Source organism: Gobius niger (genome assembly GCF_951799975.1).
Source record: "Gobius niger genome assembly, chromosome: 23".
Lineage (NCBI taxonomy): Eukaryota > Metazoa > Chordata > Actinopteri > Gobiiformes > Gobiidae > Gobius > Gobius niger.
The window spans coordinates 1,435,410-1,458,857 of record NC_136874.1 but is presented as its reverse complement, the minus strand read 5'-3'; the positions used below and the strand labels follow the sequence as shown (position 1 = coordinate 1,458,857).

The following is a 23,448-nucleotide window of genomic DNA, read 5'->3' as shown; positions in this document are numbered from 1 at the left end:
TTAACAGCACCGGCCTCTGACGGGCTCTGTGTCTGTGATCGTTATAAATATATAGTTAATCTAAATATTATAAATATATAGTTAATCTAAATATTATAAATATATAGTTTAATATAAATATTATAAATATATAGTTTAATATAAATATTATAAATATATAGTTTAATATAAATATTATAAATATATAGTTAATATAAATATTATAAATATATAGTTTAATATAAATATTATACATACATAGTTAATATAAATATTATAAGTACATAGTAAATATAAATATGTGATGTTGTTATTGCAGATGGAGCAGGTGTCGGACGAGGAGCTGGACCACGGGGCGGAGGAGGACAGCGACAAAGAAGATCAGGATCTGGACAAAATGTTTGGGGCGTGGCTCGGAGAACTGGACAAACTCACACAGGTACAACAAATACTACTATTACTGCAAATACTACTGCTACTGCCATGACAACCACTACTACTACTACTGTAACTACTACTATTACTGCAAATACTACTGCTACTGCCATGACAACCACTACTACTACTACTTAAACTACTACTACTTAAACTACTACTACTTAAACTACTACTACTTAAACTACTACTACTTTAACTACTACTTTAACTACTAGTACTTAAACTCCTACTACTTAAACTACCACTACTTTAAGTACTACTACTTTAACTACTACTTTAACTACTACTACTTTAAGTACTACTACTTTAACTACTACTTTAACTACTACTACTTAAACTCCTTCTCGTTTACTCAATGTTTCAAAAAGTGGGCGTTTCCCCAAAAGCTGAACGAGTGAATGAACTCCCGGCGACGCGTTTCGGAGGCGGTCGCCGTGGCAACCGTCGGCGTGACGCCTCCCACTATCACCACCCGCCCCCCGTCGCGCGGCAACGGTCTCCCGCGGCGACCGCCTCCCGTCCGTCCTTTAAGCGTCAGAGTCTCAAACAGACGCTAAAAATACACTGTGGGAAAAGAAGCGTCTGAATCTTCAAAGGAGTCCGATGTTCAGGGTTAGACGTTTGGAAAAGAGCGGGACAGAAATGTATAAAACACAACATAAGAAATAAAACTGGGGAAAAGTGTGGACAAAATGAGGGGGAAAAAAATAATAAAAAATTGTGGGAACATTTGGAAAAAATGCGGTAAAAACATGAAAAGAAATAAATTGGGGAATAAAATAAAAAAATTAGAAAAACTTTTCAGAAACTTGGAAAAAAAGTTGGAAAAGAAAAGTCTGAGAGAGAGAACATCCTGGACCTGGACAGAGATCCAACCGAGTCTCGTTACCGTAGTTACCACCATGTTGTTTACCGTGTTGTGTGAGATGTTCCTCCTGACTGACCGTTGTTGATCCTCAGAGTCTGGACGACGGTCGTCCTCCTAAAGCCGTGCAGAAACCTCCGCTCAGACAGGAGACCAACATGGCCAACTTCTCCTACCGCTTCTCCATGTACAACATCAACGGTAACAAACTCTGTCACACCACCTTCTACAAACATCTACAAACATCTACAAACATCTACAAACATCTACATCTACAAACATCTACAAACATCTACAAACATCTACAAACATCTACAAACATCTACAAACATCTACATCTACAAACATCTACAAACATCTACAAACATGTACAAACATCTACAAACTTCTACATCTACAAACATCTACAAACATCTACAAACATCTACATCTACAAACATCTACAAACATCTACAAACATCTACATCTACAAACATCTACAAACATCTACAAACATCTACAAACATCTACAAACATCTACATCTACAAACATCTACAAACATCTACAAACATCTACAAACATCTACAAACATCTACAAACATCTACAAACATCTACAGACATCTACATCTACAAGCATCTACATCTACAAACATCTACAAACATCTACAAACATCTACATCTACAAACATCTACATCTACAAACATCTACAAACATCTACAAACATCTACATCTACAAACATCTACAAACATCTACATCTACAAACATCTACAAACATCTACAAACATCTACATCTACAAACATCTACATCTACAAACATCTACATCTACAAACATCTACAAACATCTACAAACATCTACAAACATCTACAAACATCTACATCTACAAATATCTACAAACATCTACAAACATCTACAAACATCTACAAACATCTACATCTACAAACATCTACATCTACAAACATCTACAAACATCTACATCTACAAATATCTACAAACATCTACAAACATCTACAAACATCTACAAACATCTACAAACATCTACATCTACAAACATCTACATCTACAAACATCTACATCTACAAACATCTACAAACATCTACAAACATCTACAAACATCTACAAACATCTACAAACATCTACAAACATCTACAAACATCTACATCTACAAACATCTACATCTACAAACATCTACATCTACAAACTTCTACAAACACCTACAAACTTCTACAAACTTCTACAAACACCTACAAACATCTACAAACATCTACAAACTTCTACAAACATCTACAAACATCTACAAACATCTACTACAAACATCTACAAACATCTACAAACGTCTACAAACTTCTACAAACTTCTACAAACATCTACAAACATCTACAAACATCTACTACAAACATCTACAAACATCTACAAACATCTACAAACATCTACAAACATCTACAAACTTCTACAAACTTCTACAAACTTCTACAAACATCTACAAACATCTACAAACGTCTACAAACTTCTACAAACTTCTACAAACATCTACAAACTTCTACAAACATCTACAAACATCTACAAACATCTACAAACATCTACAAACATCTACAAACATCTACAAACTTCTACAAACTTCTACAAACTTCTACAAACATCTACAAACATCTACAAACGTCTACAAACTTCTACAAACTTCTACAAACATCTACAAACATCTACAAACTTCTACAAACATCTACAAACATCTACAAACATCTACAAACATCTACAAACATCTACAAACATCTACAAACATCTACAAACATCTACAAACATCTACAAACTTCTACAAACTTCTACAAACTTCTACAAACATCTACAAACATCTACAAACATCTACAAACTTCTACAAACATCTACAAACATCTACAAACATCTACAAACTTCTACAAACTTCTACAAACATCTACATCTACAAACATCTACAAACATCTACAAACTTCTACAAACTTCTACAAACTTCTACAAACTTCTACAAACGTCTACAAACTTCTACAAACATCTACAAACATCTACAAACTTCTACAAACATCTACAAACATCTACAAACTTCTACAAACATCTACTACAAACATCTACAAACATCTACAAACTTCTACAAACTTCTACAAACATCTACAAACATCTACAAACTTCTACAAACATCTACAAACATCTACAAACATCTACTACAAACGTCTACAAACATCTACATCTACAAACATCTACAAACTTCTACAAACATCTACAAACATCTACAAACTTCTACAAACGTCTACAAACTTCTACAAACTTCTACAAACATCTACTACAAACATCTACAAACATCTACATCTACAAACATCTACAAACTTCTACAAACATCTACAAACATCTACAAACTTCTACAAACGTCTACAAACTTCTACAAACATCTACAAACATCTACATCTACAAACATCTACAAACATCTACAAACTTCTACAAACGTCTACAAACATCTACATCTACAAACTTCTACAAACTTCTACAAACTTCTACAAACATCTACAAACATCTACAAACTTCTACAAACTTCTACAAACATCTACAAACATCTACAAACATCTACAAACTTCTACAAACATCTACAAACATCTACTACAAACATCTACAAACATCTACAAACATCTACAAACATCTACAAACATCTACAAACATCTACTACAAACATCTACAAACATCTACAAACATCTACAAACATCTACAAACATCTACAAACATGTGACCCTGTTGTGCATGTTTTGTGTGACCCTGTTGTGCATGTTTTGTGTGACCCTGTTGTACATGTTTTGTGTGACCCTGTTGTACATGTTTTGTGTGACCCTGTTGTGCGTGTTTTGTGTGACCCTGTTGTGCATGTTTTGTGTGACCCTGTTGTGCATGTTTTGTGTGACCCTGTTGTGCATGTTTTGTGTGACCCTGTTGTACATGTTTTGTGTGACCCTGTTGTGCATGTTTTGTGTGACCCTGTTGTGCATGTTTTGTGTGACCCTGTTGTACATGTTTTGTGTGACCCTGTTGTACATGTTTTGTGTGACCCTGTTGTGCGTGTTTTGTGTGACCCTGTTGTACATGTTTTGTGTGACCCTGTTGTGCATGTTTTGTGTGACCCTGTTGTACATGTTTTGTGTGACCCTGTTGTGCATGTTTTGTGTGACCCTGTTGTACATGTTTTGTGTGACAGAGGCGCTGAACCAGGGCGACGCCGTGGACCTGGACGCGCTCATGGCCGACCTCTGCTCCATCGAACAGGAGCTGACTCCGCCCTCCAGACCCGGGTCCGGGGTCAGAGGTCAGCCGCAGCACATCGCCAAAGGCCCCCAGCAGAGGGCGCCGCAGAGCAACGGCAGCAACCGCAGCAGCGGCAGCGGCAGCGGCGGTAAGAGGGACCAGACCAGAGACCCAGACCAGAGACCCAGAGACCCAGAGACCCAGAGACCCAGACCAGAGACCCAGAGACCAGAGACCCAGAGACCAGAGACCCAGAGACCCAGAGACCCAGAGACCAGAGACCCAGAGACCCAGAGACCAGAGACCAGAGAGCCAGAGACCCAGAGACCCAGAGACCCAGAGACCCAGAGACCCAGAGACCCAGAGACCCAGAAACCCAGAAACCCAGAGACCCAGAGACCAGAGACCCAGAGACCAGAGACCCAGAGACCCAGAGACCAGAGACCCAGAGACCCAGAGACCAGAGACCAGAGAGCCAGAGACCCAGAGACCCAGAGACCCAGAGACCCGGAGACTAGAGACCCAGAAACCCAGAGACCCAGACACCCAGACCAGAGACCAGAGACCAGAGACCAGAGACCCAGAGACGCAGAGACCCAGAGACCCAGAGACCCAGAGACCCAGAGACCCAGACACCCAGACCAGAGACCAGAGACCCAGAGACGCAGAGACGCAGAGACCCAGAGACCAGAGACCAGAGACTCTGACCCAGAGACGCAGAGACCCAGAGACCAGAGACCAGAGACCAGAGACCAGAGACCCAGACCAGAGACCCTGAGACCAGAGACCAGAGACCAGAGACCAGAGACCCAGAGACCCAGAGACCCTGAGACCAGAGACCAGAGACCAGAGACCCAGAGACCCAGAGACCCAGAGACCCTGACACCCTGACACCCTGACACCCTGACACCCTGACACCAGAGACCAGAGACCCAGAGACCCAGAGACCCAGAGACCCAGAGACCCAGAGACCCAGAGACCCAGAGACCCAGAGACCCTGACCCGGAGACTAGAGACCCAGAGACGCGGAGACCCGGAGACCCGACTAACCAGACCCAGACTAATTTGACTGTAATGTGTCTCTGTGTTGCCCCCTGCAGGCGGCAGCAGCGCCCGCGCCTCTCCCGCCAACTCCGTCCGTGGCCCCGCCTCCCGGCACGCCCCCTCCGCGCTCTCATTGGACGAGATCACCGCACGACTGGACCAGGCGTCGGAGAGTATGGACCAGGCGGCGCGAGACACGTCGTCCACCAATCACAGGTCAGCCACGCCCTTCTTTACAGACCGATACTTTAACTATACTTTACTTTAGCTATACTTTACTTTAACTATACTATACTTTAACTAGACTTTACTTTAACTATACTTTACTCCACCCAGACTGGAATGATCCTGATACTGTGTTTCTGCAGGAGGCCGTCGGCCGCCTCCACAGGCAGCGCTGACAGTGGTGGTGACAGGGCGCGGTCTGCAGGGGGCGCTGTGGAGCAGAGGGCCAGCGTGAACTCCGCCTCCGGCTCCAGCGTCGACTCCCTGGACAACGAGAGGCCGGAGACGAAGCCAGGAGGACAAAACCAGACCGAGGTGAGACACACTCCCCCGACACTCCCCCAAAGACTCCCCCAGTCACTCCCCCAGTCACTCCCCCAAAGACTCCCCCAGTCACTCCCCCAAACACTCCCCCAGACCGAGGTGAGACTAACACAACCAGACCGAGGTGAGACACGCTCCCCCAAACACTCCCCCTGACACTCCCCCAGACCGAGGTGAGACTAACACAACCAGACCGAGGTGAGACACACTCCCCCAGTCACTCCCCCAAACACTCCCCCAGACCGAGGTGAGACTAACACAACCAGACCGAGGTGAGACACACTCCCCCAGTCACTCCCCCAAACACTCCCCCAGACCGAGGTGAGACTAACACAACCAGACCGAGGTGAGACACACTCCCCCAGTCACTCCCCCAAACACTCCCCCAGACTGAGGTGAGACTAACACAACCAGACCGAGGTGAGACACACTCCCCCAGTCACTCCCCCAAACACCCCCAGTCACTCCCCCAAAGACTCCCCCAGTCACTCCCCCAGTCACTCCCCCAGTCACTCCCCTAGTCACTCCCCCAAAGACTCCCCCAGTCACTCCCCCAGACCGAGGTGAGTCTGTCTGATCCTGAGGGGCAGATGTTACATATAGATACAGATATAACATATAATCCAGGGTCAGTATGTGAAATATCCTCTAAGTTAAAGGAATAGGCCACCGTTTTTACATACTAAGATATGTTCTTACCTCACTTTAGTTGAGTTAATATATCCCCGTCTGGTCTTTGTCCGTGCGCTCACACATACGCAGCCTCTCCCACATGTCACATAGCTCCAAAAAAGTTCACGATAGAAGCTACCAAGCTCTTCCACGTGTTCCCTATTTAAATAAAGTTACGTGAAGTGTTTTCATGCAAAGTATATTTACACAGAAATGTAACATGTCGATTTTATAAGCAGATAAAAAGGGGGACTATATTGTGAGGCGTAATGATACGAGGAGCGTCCGCGCAGTAACTCCTAAAGGTTATTGACGCAAGTGAGCGGGGGAAGTCTTTAGGAGTTACTGCGCGGACGCTGTGCTCCTCGTATCATTACGCCTCAAAGACCAGACGGGGATATATTAACTCGGCTAAAGTGAGGTAAGAGCATATCTCAGTATGTAAAAACGGTGGCCTATTCCTTTAAAGTGACATTATCATGTATTATCTGTGTATTTATCAGATGAGCTGCTTGAATCTCGCTCTTCATTTCTTTCTTTTCCCGTTTGTCCCGTTTGTCCCTGAAGCACTCGTACCTGGACAGAGAGACGTCCCTGATTCTGAAGAGCATCGCGGGGAAACCAGCTCATCTGCTGACCAAGGTGAGGAAACATCTGAGCCCAGGAACACGCCATGATCTAAAACATACAAACACCAACACGCCAGAGGATCTGAAACAAACAAACACCAACACGCCAGAGGATCTGAAACATACAAACACCAACACGCCAGAGGATCTGAAACATACAAACACCAACACGCCAGAGGATCTGAAACATACAAACACCAACACGCCAGAGGATCTGAAACTGACCTGGGATCAGTCTGAGGGTCTGAAGGTTTTGTCCCGGATCACAGATACAGTTTAGTGAAGGGAAAACGGGGGAAAGTCGGGAAATTTAATGCGGGAAAAAAATCTGAAAAAATAGAAACAATTGGGGACAATTAAGAGAAAAAAAAGCTGAAAAAATGAGGAAACATTAAGGGAAAAAATGCTGAAAAATGGCAAAAAATTAGGGAAAACATGGGGAATAATGAGGAAGAATTGTGGGTAAAATAGGGACAAACATTAACCTGGCTAACGCCAGGCTGCTGTGTGCGCTCGAATTATTTCGAACTGCACAACAGCCTGGGGACCATGGCCCAAATTTTCCGGTGGATTTGGGAACCAATCACAGAGCGAGGAGGGACGGCAAGACGATGACGCGCTATTGGATATACGGAAGCTTGTAGTTTATTTACGGATAAATACATAAAAAGTTTATTTACGGATCCAACATGACAGCAGCAGACACAATGGTATTTTTCGATCAAGCTTCAGACCTTGTTCTAAATAGTTTAGCTCAAAAGTTTACAGCGGGTACGTCATACGTCATCTCATACGATGATACGATTGGCCATGGCTACGTGCAGACGCATGAGACTTTTTTTTTTTTTTTCGTATCGCCCAATAAACGAGTATGGACGATCGTAAACCACACCTCTCCTACGAGAAAATGAATTGGTGTCCCCAGACTAAATATCACTTGTGATTTTAGTCTGGTGTTAGCCAGGCTAACAAACATGGGAAAAAAGAGGGGGGAAAAAATGGGAAAACGTGGGAAATAATGAGGAAATAATGAGGAAATAACGAGGAAATAATGAGGAAATAACGAAACGAGGAAATGAGGAAATAACGAGGAAATAACGAAGAAAGTGCACAATAAACTGTTTGCTGCTCGTTTTCTGAGTGTAAAGTGTGGCTTCATCATCGATATGGAAAAAGTCCCAGAAAAACTGAGATATTTATTTGAGTCAGACCTTCTCTCGCCGCTGTCGTCGCTGTTGCTCTGGATTTCTATATTTCAGTCAGACCTTCTCTCGCCGCCGCCGCTGCCGCTGTCGTCGCTGTTGCTCTGGATTTATATATTTCAGTCAGACCTTCTCGCCGCTGTCGTCGCTGTTGCTCTGGAATCCCAAACCTTTGGCCCAGTTTGATGTTTTTGTTCCCGGATTACGCTCAGATCGATTTCTCGCGCTCCGCTCGCGCCGCGGCTTTAAAAGGGGAGACGCGGCGGCGACAAATCGGACCTGCGTTTGGGGGAAACAAACCCTCTCCTCCTCACGCCGTGGCCCGGACCGGCCTCTGACGGCTCCGCTTTTGTCCCGGCGCCGCTCTGATCAAAGCGGCGGGAGCGTCTGCCGTGGGAGGGCGCCATGTCGGAGCGTTCGGGGGCGAGCTGAGGCGGGGAGTCGGGCAGGATGATGGCGGCGTGTTGGAGGGCGAAGGTAAAGACGCGCTCGCGGTTCAACAAAGGATTCTCCCGCTAAAACATGTACAATGAGGGAGAGTCTGTCCCGTTTTCATTTGACCAGAGGCGGATCTCGTCTGCAGGAGGAAAGTATGAGGGAAAATGAATATTACAAATGTGGAGTAAACCTGGTTTTTACGTTTTGAGTCTCTGAGGAAGTGACTCCACCGTGTCTGTGGCTCCGGGTCGTTCCCGCGCTTTTCATTCACAAATCCTGGCGTGTGTGGGATCCACTCGTCCAGGATCTGTGCATTCTTTATTTTTCTGAAAACATAAAACGACATGTGTTTTTCCCAGTTTGACCTGAGCTCCTTTTCCTGATGTTCCTGATTCACACAGAACCAGAACCTCTTTATTTTAGTTTAACCTCTTAACTCCTCCCACCTGAACATGTTTTCTCCTGTTCTCCAAACTCTCCAAATCTAAAAGCTTCTTCAAAATAGCGAAAAAAAGAGAAGAAACTGAGGATGTAAATTGACAAAACAGCGACAAAAATCCAGCAAAAAAGCGACAAAAATCCAGCAAAAAAATGACAAAAATCCAGCAAAAAAGTGACAAAAATCCAGCAAAAAAGTGACAAAAATCCAGCAAAAAAGTGACAAAAATCCAGCAAAAAAGTGACAAAAATCCAGCAAAAAAGTGACAAAAATCCAGCAAAAAAGCGACAAAAATCCAGCAAAAAAAAAGACAAAAATCCAGCAAAAAAGTGACAAAAATCCAGCAAAAAAAAGAGAAAAAATCCAGCAAAAAAGTGACAAAAATCCAGCAAAAAAGTGACAAAAATCCAGCAAAAAAGTGACAAAAATCCAGCAAAAAAGTGACAAAAATCCAGCAAAAAAAAGACAAAAATCCAGCAAAAAAAAGACAAAAATCCAGCAAAAAAAAGACAAAAATCCAGCAAAAAAGTGACAAAAATCCAGCAAAAAAGTGACAAAAATCCAGCAAAAAAGTGACAAAAATCCAGCAAAAAAGTGACAAAAATCCAGCAAAAAAGTGACAAAAATCCAGCAAAAAAGTGACAAAAATCCAGCAAAAAAAAGACAAAAATCCAGCAAAAAAAAGACAAAAATCCAGCAAAAAAAAGACAAAAATCCAGCAAAAAAGTGACAAAAATCCAGCAAAAAAGTGACAAAAATCCAGCAAAAAAGTGACAAAAATCCAGCAAAAAAGTGACAAAAATCCAGCAAAAAAGACAAAAATCCAGCAAAAAAAAAGACAAAAATTCAGCAAAAAATGTGACAAAGCAGCAACAAAAAAGTGACAATAATCCAACAAAAAGTGACAAAAGTGCCATGAAAAAAAGGGACAAAAACACATAAGGGAAATTATAAGTGACGACAATGGCAAAGAGGAGAGAATGCATTTGGTTTTGGCGGGTGGTAAGAGGTTAATTAGAAATCAATTCATTTATTTGAGTTGGATCCTCAGAAGAACTCATTTTTCCTGACGTTCCTGAACATGTTTTGTTTCCTCAGGAGGAGCAGGCGGCGACGCAGAAGGCGGAGAAGATCCGAGTGGCGCTGGAGAAAATCAAAGAGGCTCAAGTGAAAAAGGTAAAGTGGGTCAGTGCGGCGGCGCCGAGAGGCCGACAGGGGGCGGCAGAGAGCACCGGCCTCCGCACGTTTAGTCCTAATCCCGGATTATCCTCCTGAACTCCAGACACCGAGAAACGTGACCAGTGTGTCCCACTTCTCCAACAAACAGTGACCAGTGTGTCCCACTTCTCCAACAAACAGTGACCAGTGTGTCCCACTTCTCCAACAAACAGTGACCAGTGTGTCCCACTTCTCTGAGAGGAGTAAACATGTATAATAGGGTCTCTCCGTGTGTCTGAGAGGAGTAAACATGTATAATAGGGTCTCTCCGTGTGTCTGAGAGGAGTAAACATGTATAATAGGGTCTCTCTGTGTGTCTGAGAGGAGTAAACATGTATAATAGGGTCTCTCCGTGTGTCTGAGAGGAGTAAACATGTATAATAGGGTCTCTTTGTGTGTCTGAGAGGAGTAAACATGTATAATAGGGTCTCTCCGTGTGTCTGAGAGGAGTAAACATGTATAATAGGGTCTCTCCGTGTGTCTGAGAGGAGTAAACATGTATAATAGGGTCTCTTTGTGTGTCTGAGAGGAGTAAACATGTATAATAGGGCCTCTCCGTGTGTCTGAGAGGAGTAAACATGTATAATAGGGTCTCTCCGTGTGTCTGAGAGGAGTAAACATGTATAATAGGGTCTCTTTGTGTGTCTGAGAGGAGTAAACATGTATAATAGGGTCTCTCCGTGTGTCAGAGAGAGGAGTAAACATGTATAACAGGGTCTCTCCGTGTGTCTGAGAGGAGTAAACATGTATAATAGGGTCTCTCTGTGTGTCTGAGAGGAGTAAACATGTATAATAGGGTCTCTCCGTGTGCAGCTGGTCATCCGTGTGCACTGTGAGAGGAGTAAACATGTATAATAGGGTCTCTCTGTGTGTCTGAGAGGAGTAAACATGTATAATAGGGTCTCTCTGTGTGTCTGAGAGGAGTAAACATGTATAATAGGGTCTCTCCGTGTGCAGCTGGTCATCCGTGTGCACTGTGAGAGGAGTAAACATGTATAATAGGGTCTCTCCGTGTGTCTGAGAGGAGTAAACATGTATAATAGGGTCTCTCCGTGTGTCTGAGAGGAGTAAACATGTATAACAGGGTCTCTCCGTGTGCAGCTGGTCATCCGTGTGCACTGAGAGAGGAGTAAACATGTATAATAGGGTCTCTCCGTGTGCAGCTGGTCATCCGTGTGCACTGAGAGAGGAGTAAACATGTATAATAGGGTCTCTCTGTGTGTCTGAGAGGAGTAAACATGTATAACAGGGTCTCTCCGTGTGCAGCTGGTCATCCGTGTGCACTGAGAGAGGAGTAAACATGTATAATAGGGTCTCTCTGTGTGTCTGAGAGGAGTAAACATGTATAACAGGGTCTCTCCGTGTGCAGCTGGTCATCCGTGTGCACTGAGAGAGGAGTAAACATGTATAACAGGGTCTCTCCGTGTGTCTGAGAGGAGTAAACATGTATAATAGGGTCTCTCCGTGTGCAGCTGGTCATCCGTGTGCACTGAGAGAGGAGTAAACATGTATAACAGGGTCTCTCCGTGTGTCTGAGAGGAGTAAACATGTATAACAGGGTCTCTCCGTGTGCAGCTGGTCATCCGTGTGCACTGAGAGAGGAGTAAACATGTATAATAGGGTCTCTCCGTGTGTCTGAGAGGAGTAAACATGTATAATAGGGTCTCTCCGTGTGCACTGAGAGGAGTAAACATGTATAATAGGGTCTCTCCGTGTGTCTGAGAGGAGTAAACATGTATAACAGGGTCTCTCCGTGTGCAGCTGGTCATCCGTGTGCACTGAGAGAGGAGTAAACATGTATAACAGGGTCTCTCCGTGTGTCTGAGAGGAGTAAACATGTATAATAGGGTCTCTCCGTGTGTCTGAGAGGAGTAAACATGTATAATAGGGTCTCTCCGTGTGCACTGTGAGAGGAGTAAACATGTATAATAGGGTCTCTCCGTGTGTCTGAGAGGAGTAAACATGTATAACAGGGTCTCTCCGTGTGCAGCTGGTCATCCGTGTGCACTGAGAGAGGAGTAAACATGTATAACAGGGTCTCTCCGTGTGCAGCTGGTCATCCGTGTGCACTGAGAGAGGAGTAAACATGTATAATAGGGTCTCTCCGTGTGTCTGAGAGGAGTAAACATGTATAATAGGGTCTCTCCGTGTGTCTGAGAGGAGTAAACATGTATAATAGGGTCTCTCCGTGTGTCTGAGAGGAGTAAACATGTATAATAGGGTCTCTCTGTGTGTCTGAGAGGAGTAAACATGTATAACAGGGTCTCTCCGTGTGTCTGAGAGGAGTAAACATGTATAACAGGGTCTCTCCGTGTGCAGCTGGTCATCCGTGTGCACATGTCTGACGAGAGCTCTAAGACCATGATGGTGGACGAGCGTCAGACGGTCCGGCAGGTTCTGGATTCGCTCCTGGATAAATCTCACTGCGGCTTCAGCCCCGACTGGGCCCTGGTGGAGACCATCACCGAGCTGCGCATGGGTGAGGAATACTTCATACTGCAGTACTTTAGACTAGAGTACTTTATACTACAGTGCTTTATACTCCTGACTGTGTCCTCAGAGCGCATCTTTGAGGACCACGAGAACCTGGTGGAGAACCTGCAGAACTGGACCCGAGACAGTCACAACAAACTCATGTTCATCGAGCGCATCGAGAAGTACGCGCTCTTCAAGAACCCGCAGGTACCAGTACACAGAGTACACAGAAGTACACAGAGTACACAGAAGTACACATACACACATGAAGGACGCGCTCTTCAAGAACCCACAGGTACGAGTACACAGAGTACACAGAAGTACACAGAGTACACAGAGTACACAGGAGTACACATACACACATGAAGGACGTGCTCTTCAAGAACCCGCAGATACAAGTACAAGTACACAGGAGTACACAGGAGTACACAGAGTACACAGGAGTACACATACACACATGAAGGACGCGCTCTTCAAGAACCCGCAGATACAAGTACAAGTACACAGGAGTACACAGGAGTACACAGGAGTACACAGGAGTACACACATGAAGTACTGCAGATACGGAGCGTTCTGGATGAAGGAAAGTGTAACTGTTTGTTTGACAGAACTACTTGTTGGGGCGGAAGGAGACGACGGAAATGGCCGACAGGAACAAAGAGGCTCTGCTGGAGGTCAGTGTCTCCTGAACCTCACGGATACAGGTTTGTTCCTCAGTAACGAGAGGAGGATATATGTACTCTGTTAAACCTGCAGGAGTGCTTCTGCGGCGGCTCGGTGTCGGTGCCGGAGATCGAAGGCGTCCTGTGGCTCAAAGACGACGGGAAGAAGTCGTGGAAGAAGAGATACTTCCTGCTCCGAGCGTCGGGGATTTACTACGTCCCAAAGGGAAAGGCCAAGGTGAGCGTCTGTACCATGTGACTCTGCGCCGTGTGACCTGCCGTATGTAACACGCGTGTGCGTGTGCGTGTGCAGGCGTCCCGGGACCTGGCCTGTTTCCTGCAGCTGGACCACGTTAACGTTTACTACGGTCAGGATTATCGCTCCAAATACAAAGCTCCCACAGACTACTGCCTCGCCCTCAAGGTAACGCCGTCCTCACGTTTCCTATTTCATACTGGAATATGTAGTATCATGAATATATAGTATCGTGAATATATAGTATCGTGAAAATATAGTATCGTGAATATATAGTATAGGAACATCTCAGAGGAGGGGCGGAGCCTGGTCCTGCAGGCCAGAGAGTGGACTTCATTTAGACCAGGGGGGCCCAAACTTTTTGTCTCCGGGGCCACAATGAAAAAGTGCCTGTGAGTCTTGGGCCAAACACGGCGACGTCAAGCATGAAAAACACATATAACTGCAAAATATAAAGCTACTTTATTTTATTTACTTTTAATGTTTTCGATAGCCCACATTTGCATTTGTTTCTATCTATGCAAATAACATGCTATATTAAAACAAATGGTGACTATGGCAAAAGCCTAATTTTAGTAAAACAAAATCAACCATTGTAGCAATTTTGTGCAAAAAACCCCCCAAAAAACACCTACAGCACCTTTACCTCATTCGTTAACTCAAAGAAAATGCAACATTAGATTATTTTGAAAGTGTCAGTTCAGCATCAATTCTTTTATAAGTCAGTTTTTTAACATATACTGTTGTTAATGTCAACAACCTTTGCAATGAAAGTTGGAAAACTGTGAAAGTTGATGCTACAACGCTGTGTGACTGATAAATACCAAGACACCACAACAGTGTTTCCTTAACTCTGTGAAAGGAGTGAAACAGCGCCCCCAATTTGACGCTGGTGGTTTAAAAGTGTACTGCACCCATATTTACCTTTGAGAATGAATGAGAGTTAGTGTTAACCACACGCAGCTCAAAAGTAGGTCACTCTCTGGCGGGCCAACAGAACTGTTTCAGCGGGCCAAATTTAACATGGGAGCAATAGGGAAAATATTAGTGACAAAAAATGAGCAAAAATAAGGGGGAAAAATTGGGCAGAGAAAAAAATGGGACAAAAAATAATGTTTAAAAAAAATGTGAAAAATTGGCAAAGATGGAGAATACATTTCGTAAATAATAAGAAGAAAAAAAGTTAAAAAAAAAAAAAAAAAAGAGTAAAGGGAAATGATTTTGGGCAAAAGGAAATGGGGCAACATGATTTTTTCCCAAGTCACTTCCTTTAATCCTGTCCCTGGACCAGTCACCGGTGTGGTTTAACGGTCCGCAGCCCTGGTCTGGCCCTGACCCCCCCTGACCCCCCCCCCTGACCCCCCCCTGACCCCCTGCTCTCGTGTCTCAGCACCCTCAGATCCAGAAGAAGTCCCAGTACATCAAGTACCTGTGCTGTGACGACGTGCGGACGCTGCACCAGTGGATCAACGGCATCCGCATCGCCAAGTACGGCCGCCAGCTCTACCTCAACTACCAGGAGGCCATGAGGCGCACGGAGGCGGCGTACGACTGGTGCAGCCTGCGCTCCGGCTCCAGCTGCGCCAGCATCCCCGAGTCCCAGTCCAACCACTCCGGCCAATCAGACAGCGGCGTGGACTCAGGCTCCTCCCACGGCCGCAGCCAGAGCGTCGTCAGCTCCATCTTCTCCGAGGCCTGGAAGAGGGGCACGCAGATCGAGGAGAGCACCAAGGTAAGAGCACCAAGAGCCTCAGGCGCTTCATTAGAGCACCAGCGTGTGCAAATCGAGGAGAGCACCAAGGTAAGAGCGCCAAGAGCCTCAGACGCTTCATTAGAGCACCAGCGTGTGCAGATCGAGGAGAGCACCAAGGTAAGAGCACCAAGAGCCTCAGGCGTTTCATAAGAGCACCAGCGTGTGCAGATCGAGGAGAGCACCAAGAGCCTCAGGCGCTTCATTAGAGCACCAGCGTGTGCAGATCGAGGAGAGCATCAAGGTAAGAGCGCCAAGAGCCTCAGACGCTTCATTAGAGCACCAGCGTGTGCAGATCGAGGAGAGCATCAAGGTATGGATCAGCCTCACCTTTAGAGGAAACGCCTTTAGAGGAAACACCTTTAGAGGAAACGCCTTTAGAGGAAACGCCTTTAGAGGAAACACCTTTAGAGGAAACGCCTTTAGAGGAAACACCTTTAGAGGAAACACCTTTAGAGGAAACACCTTTAGAGGAAACGCCTTTAGAGGAAACGCCTTTAGAGGAAACACCTTTAGAGGAAACGCCTTTAGAGGAAACGCCTTTAGAGGAAACGCCTTTAGAGGAAACGCCTTTAGAGGAAACACCTTTAGAGGAAACACCTTTAGAGGAAACGCCTTTAGAGGAAACGCCTTTAGAGGAAACACCTTTAGAGGAAACACCTTTAGAGGAAACGCCTTTAGAGGAAACGCCTTTAGAGGAAACGCCTTTAGAGGAAACACCTTTAGAGGAAACGCCTTCAGAGGAAACACCTTTAGAGGAAACACCTTTAGAGGAAACACCTTTAGAGGAAACACCTTTAGAGGAAACGCCTTTAGAGGAAACACCTTTAGAGGAAACACCTTTAGAGGAAACGCCTTCAGAGGAAACACCTTTAGAGGAAACACCTTTAGACGAAACGCCTTTAGAGGAAACACCTTTAGAGGAAACGTCTTTAGAGGAAACACCTTTAGAGGAAACACCTTTAGAGGAAACACCTTTAGACGAAACACCTTTAGAGGAAACGCCTTTAGAGGAAACACCTTTAGACGAAACGCCTTTAGAGGAAACACCTTTAGAGGAAACGCCTTTAGAGGAAACACCTTTAGACGAAACGCCTTTAGAGGAAACACCTTTAGAGGAAACGTCTTAAGAGGAAACGCCTTTAGAGGAAACGCCTTCAGAGGAAACACCTTTAGAAGAAACGCTTTTAGAGGAAACACCTTTAGAGGAAACACCTTTAGAGGAAACACCTTTAGAGGAAACACCTTTAGAGGAAACGTCTTAAGAGGAAACGCCTTTAGAGGAAACGCCTTTAGAGGAAGCGCCTTTAGAGGAAACGTCTTAAGAGGAAACGCCTTTAGAGGAAACGCCTTTAGAGGAAACACCTTTAGAGGAAACGCCTTTAGAGGAAACACCTTTAGAGGAAACACCTTTAGAGGAAACGCCTTTAGAGGAAACGTCTTAAGAGGAAACGCCTTTAGAGGAAACGCCTTTAGAGGAAACACCTTTAGAGGAAACGTCTTAAGAGGAAACGCCTTTAGAGGAAACGCCTTTAGAGGAAACGCCTTTAGAGGAAACACCTTTAGAGGAAACACCTTTAGAGGAAACGCCTTTAGAGGAAACGTCTTAAGAGGAAACGCCTTTAGAGGAAACGCCTTTAGAGGAAACGCCTTTAGAGGAAACGCCTTTAGAGGAAACGTCTTAAGAGGAAACGCCTTTAGAGGAAACACCTTTAGAGGAAACGTCTTAAGAGGAAACGCCTTTAGAGGAAACACCTTTAGAGGAAACGTCTTAAGAGGAAACACCTTTAGAGGAAACGTCTTAAGAGGAAACGCCTTTAGAGGAAACGCCTTTAGAGGAAGCACCTTTAGAGGAAACACCTTTAGAGGAAACGCCTTTAGAGGAAACGTCTTAAGAGGAAACGCCTTTAGAGGAAACGCCTTTAGAGGAAACGCCTTTAGAGGAAACACCTTTAGAGGAAACGCCTTTAGAGGAAACGTCTTAAGAGGAAACGCCTTTAGAGGAAACGCCTTTAGAGGAAACGCCTTTAGAGGAAACACCTTTAGAGGAAACGCCTTTAGAGGAAACACCTTTAGAGGAAACACCTTTAGAGGAAACACCTTTAGAGGAAACACCTTTAGAGGAAACACCTTTAGAGGAAACACCTTTAGAGGAAACGTCTTAAGAGGAAACGCCTTTAGAGGAAACGCCTTTAGAGGAAACGCCTTTAGAGGAAACGTCTTAAGAGGAAACGCCTTTAGAGGAAACGCCTTTAGAGGAAACACCTTTAGAGGAAACGCCTTTAGAGGAAACACCTTTAGAGGAAACACCTTTAGAGGAAACACCTTTAGAGGAAACACCTTTAGAGGAAACACCTTTAGAGGAAACACCTTTAGAGGAAACGTCTTAAGAGGAAACGCCTTTAGAGGAAACGCCTTTAGAGGAAACACCTTCAGAGGAAACGCCTTTAGAGGAAACACCTTTAGAGGAAACACCTTTAGAGGAAACGTCTTAAGAGGAAACGTCTTAAGAGGAAACGTCTTAAGAGGAAACGCCTTTAGAGGAAACGCCTTTAGAGGAAACGCCTTTAGAGGAAACGCCTTTAGAGGAAACGCCTTTAGAGGAAACGCCTTTAGAGGAAACGCCTTTAGAGGAAACACCTTTAGAGGAAACGTCTTAAGAGGAAACGCCTTTAGAGGAAACACCTTCAGAGGAAACGCCTTTAGAGGAAACGCCTTTAGAGGAAACACCTTCAGAGGAAACGTCTTAAGAGGAAACACCTTTAGAGGAAACACCTTTAGAGGAAACGTCTTAAGAGGAAACGCCTTTAGAGGAAACACCTTCAGAGGAAACGCCTTTAGAGGAAACGCCTTTAGAGGAAACACCTTTAGAAGAAACGCTTTTAGAGGAAACACCTTTAGAGGAAACACCTTTAGAGGAAACACCTTTAGAGGAAACACCTTTAGAGGAAACACCTTTAGAGGAAACGCCTTCAGAGGAAACGCCTTCATTAACTTTATTCTCTTCTGTTTTTGCAGCAGATGCGGATGGGGGCGGCGCGGGCGGCGACCCTCCCCCACAGCCACGCCCACCGCCACCACAGCCAGCACTCAGTGGACCAGCAGATCCTGGCCCCGCCCCCGAACATGACCCCGCCCCCGAACATGGCCACGCCCCCGAATATGACCCCGCCTACAAACATGGCTCCGCCCCAAAATATGACCCCGCCACAAAACACGGCCCCGCACCCGAACATGGCTCCACCCCTAAACATGGCCCAGCCCCAAATCATAACCCCGCCCCCGAACATGGCTCCGCCCCCGGCTCCCCAACAACAGCCTTCCCCTCTGCCATCGCCTCCTCCCACTGTGTCCCACGCTGCCCCGCCCACAGACCCACCCTCAGCCCCGCCCCTCGTCTCGCCGCAGAGCGAGCGCTTCCCGCCTCCGCCCAGTTTCTCGCTCAAACCTGTGAGTCCTCTTCCCTCGCCGTTCTCCGCAGCTCCGCCCCCCGCGTCTCCACCGGTCATCCACTTCCCTCCACCGCCCGACGCTGCCTTCGAGCCCCTCCCCCTCGTGTCCCCGCCCGCTCACTGCGACCCCGCCCTCATCCCGCCGTCTCCCGTGACGCCCGACGTCCCGCCCATCTCTCCGCCTCCTGTTCCCGTGGAGCAGCTGCCCCCGCCCCCTCCTGCTGTTCCCGTGGAGCAGCTGCCCCCGCCCCCTCCTGCTGTTCCCGTGGAGCAGCTGCCTCCGCCCCCTCCTGCTGTTCCCGTGGAGCAGCTGCCTCCGCCCCCTCCTCCTGTTCCCGTGGAGCAGCTGCCTCCTCCCCCTCCTCCTCCCCCGCCCCCTCCCCCTCCTCCCCCGCCTCTCCAGAGTGTCTCCGCCCACACCGCCACCCTCAACATGTACAAGTTCAGCACCATCACACGACTCCAGAACCAGAACAACCAGAGCAAACCGGCCCCGCCCCCTCCTCCTCCCCCTCCTCCACCCGCTCCCGTCGTGGTCAAACCCGTGAACCACATCGCGGCTCGCACCAATGTCCCGCCCCCTCCACCGCTGCCGCCGCAGTTCCTCCCGACGCCGGGCTCCGCCATGGCCAAGCTCAGCGGCGCCTTCCCTCCGCCCCCTCCGTCCGTCGCCGCGGGTAACGCCCCCTTTAGCCTGTACGGGCTGAAGCAGGCGCTGAAGGACCGTTTCCCGAGTCCGCCGCGGGAGCTCCTCGCCAACGCCCACGACTCTGCCCCGCCCGCCCAGGCCCCGCCCCACCTCCCGCCTCCTCCCCCGCCCCCTCCTCCCCCCCCTCCCCCGCCGCAGCAGCAGAAAGGCTTCCCCTCCTACAGCTTCCCCCCTCCTCCCCCTCCGGCCGCTAAACCCTTCTCCGCGGCGTTCGTGCCAAATAAACCCGTCTCTCCGGTCACGCCCTTTCCCCCGGCCCCGCCCCCTCCTCCCCCACCTCCCCCTGCTGTCAAGAAGCAGTTCAGCTCCCCGCCCCCGCCCACGTTACCGCGGCAGCCCAAAGCCACGCCCGCCATCGGCTCGTTAGTGAAGCAGATGGCGAGCCAGCTGTCCCCGCCCCCTCCCGCCGTCAAGACCAAGCCCCGCTGGCAGACCCCGCCCCCTCCGACCCTCCCTGCCACGAGCTCGCCGCTGAAGAAGTCGCCGCCTTCACTTACACCGCAGTGGAACGCCGCCCAGGCTCCGCCCCCTCCTCCCACGCTGCAGAGGAACGCCAAACCAGAGGCGGCGCCGTCGTACCAAGAGTCCAGACGGAACCTTCCAGATGTGAGTGATCACTGTTTGTGTTCTGTATAAGTGTATAAGTATGTGGTGTCCCCCAGGGATCTGTGCTGGGACCGAAGCTATTTCAATGACACTCCTTTTTCTGTTGTAAATATTTGTTGTTTTTATGCTAACTAACTAAACTAAACTCATCCTGCTCCAGGCCCCGCCCCCTCCGCCGGCTCCTCCCATGCCACAGAGGAACCTGGTCCAGGCCCCACCCCCTCCGCCGCCCCCTCCCATGCCGCAGAGGAACCTGGTCCAGGCCCCGCCCCCTCCGCCGCCCCCTCCCATGCCGCAGAGGAACCTGGTCCAGGCCCCGCCCCCTCCGCCGGCCCCTCCCATGCCACAGAGGAACCTGGTCCAGGCCCCACCCCCTCCGCCGGCCCCTCCCATGCCACAAAGGAACCTGGTCCAGGCCCCGCCCCCTCCGCCGGCCCCTCCCATGCCACAGAGGAACCTGGTCCAGGCCCCACCCCCTCCGCCGGCCCCTCCCATGCCACAGAGGAACCTGGTCCAGGCCCCGCCCCCTCCGCCGGCCCCTCCCATGCCGCAGAGGAACCTGGTCCAGGCCCCGCCCCCTCCCCAAGCTCCGCCAGCCCCGCCCAAACCCGGCCGACTGAACCTGTCTCACCTGCCGGCGGCGCTGGCAGCGAAGGTGTCGTTCCCGTCGCCGCCGTCGGACGCCTTCCCTCCGCCACCGTGCGCCGCAGACATGTTCCCGCCCCCGAGGGTCGCCGTGGTGCAGCCGCAGCCTCAGGCCCCGCCCCCTCCCGTCAGTAACTCGCCTTGGGGTCAGAGTTCACTGAAGAAGAGCGTCGCCCCGCCCCTTTCCCCACCCACCTCTCCTAAGAACGGGGGCGGGAACTTCCTGGACGACCTGCACCGGACTCTGAAGCGGAAGTCTGTGGGTCGTCATGGCGACGCGGGGGCGGGGCCTGCGGACGACACGCAGCTGCCGCCGCCTCCACCCGAGCTGCTCGACGGCGCCGCCATTTCAGGCTATGCAACGCTACGGCGAGGACCGCCCCCAGCCCCGCCCAAACGCGGAGACTGCACCAAACTGACGGGACAGGAAGTGACGCTGTGAGGACAGGAAGTGACGTTATTATGACGACAGGAAGTGACGTTATTATGACGACAGGAAGTGACGTTATTATGATGACAGGAAGTGGCGTTATTATGACGACAGGAAGTGACGTCATTATGAGGAAGTGTTATTATAACTGTGAGCGCAGCCGCACGATCGTTGGCACTTACACAGAGAAATCAATCCTTACGCCGACATTTGGCGATTCATCTCGTCGTGGGAAACTTTCATGTAGAAATGCAACTTTTTAACTTCCAATACTGGGGGATGTCCGATATAACCTGATATTAACTGATACAAAGAGACTTTTTTAAAAGCAGTTTCTGTGAGTGATCAATAGTCTCAATTTTTCAAGATGTTATAAATGATCAATTATAGGTTATCTATATATCCATCTATTATTAAACTGTAATAGAAAAACATTAAACAAGAAGAACTGCATTTTTCTGCACTAAATGTATGACCGGCTCATTAGGTTACGGAATATAAACGACCTGAGCAGAAATCCAATATGTTCAACAGCATTTCATAAACTAAAATACACTGATCTTATTTTATTAGGCGACTTTAGGTCATAGTTTCTGTCCCAGCCTTGATTCGTTGACGTTAGCATTAGCATGTTGCCGCTAGCTTTAGCATGCTGTTGCTCGCTATGGCATTTGCGTGGCGATCAAAAATACGTTTGCGAATGTTAAAACTAACTCAGCGGTTGAATTGTCCCGGCTCGTAGCTTCAGAGTGACTTACAGCATGGTTTCACCGAGGTTTCGTCGGTCAGAGTTCTGTTTTTAAAGCGGTCAGAGCCAAAACTGGCATCCCTACTCTCCAGAGTCCGTTAGCATTAGCAATTTGTTTCCGTTTCTGATGCCTGAACGCAGCATAAATCAGGTTTTTAAAAGATTGGAACATGCTAACGTTGGCCTAGCGAGTTGCTGTAGCTCCGCCTCTCACTCGGGGAAACAGATTATGAAACATTTCTACGAGACAAACTTTATCAGCGTTAAATCATGTCTAAGACAAACTTTTCAGACGCTAAAGTGACTAGCGCCACTCATGCTCAGTGTGTAAGTGCCGACGATCTGCAGACGCAAAGACACGAGTGTTAATACTTTCATCCTCATGCTAATCATGCTAACGTCATCAGCCTGATCCGCGTTTGACCCGATCTGCACATTTTAACTGTTAAATATCTGCCTTGTTTTAAACCGTTACCAAGTGTTAGCTCATGAGCAAAACGGAAATGTTTTCAAACATTTCTACAGTAAAATAATGAAATATAGTCGAGCTAACGGATTAGCATGGTCCAAGCAGATCAGGTCAACGCACGGATCGGCAGGAAGTGTTGTTAAGGTCATTACGAAGACAGGAAGTGGTGTGTGTGGAAGCGGCTGTAAATACTCGAGTGTCGAATGTGTCGTGAGAACTGATCTCAGTTTTAAAGGTTCAACAAAGGGCTGCCAGATTCGGGAGAATGAACTTGTTCGGGGAGTTTTAAAGCAGACGTTTCAGACTTTTCTCTGCTCAAACCTTGTTCCAAAAACCCGCGGTTCTTACGACACATTCGCGCTGAAACGATCCGTGATTCTTCAGTTCACGCGGACAGTGCGACCGGACAATAGTTTGAGGTTAAATAACCGTGAAGCGAAACTTTCTCAAAAACACTTCCTGCTTTTGAAATAAATCTGTGGCGTGTTTCCGTTTTTTTCCCGTGACGTGTTGGAAACGACACGCTGAAAACATGA

The 23,448-nt window shown here is 47.3% G+C and overlaps 1 protein-coding gene across 1 annotated transcript; it reads left to right on the top strand.

The window, feature by feature from the left end:
* Positions 1-298: 298 nt before the first annotated feature.
* raph1b (Ras association (RalGDS/AF-6) and pleckstrin homology domains 1b) lies at positions 299-21,906 on the top strand (the record flags this gene model as incomplete). The annotated part of the gene is made up of 16 exons (XM_079581690.1): positions 299-418; positions 1,378-1,483; positions 4,473-4,667; positions 5,188-5,240; positions 5,607-5,779; positions 5,932-6,103; positions 7,352-7,426; positions 10,591-10,668; positions 13,030-13,189; positions 13,271-13,392; positions 13,794-13,859; positions 13,942-14,085; positions 14,161-14,271; positions 15,494-15,835; positions 18,872-20,533; positions 20,883-21,906. 16 exons carry the CDS (start codon positions 299-301, stop codon positions 21,705-21,707), a joined length of 4,404 nt encoding a protein of 1,467 aa, XP_079437816.1. The 3' UTR covers positions 21,708-21,906.
* Between the last annotated feature and the right edge of the window lie 1,542 nt (positions 21,907-23,448).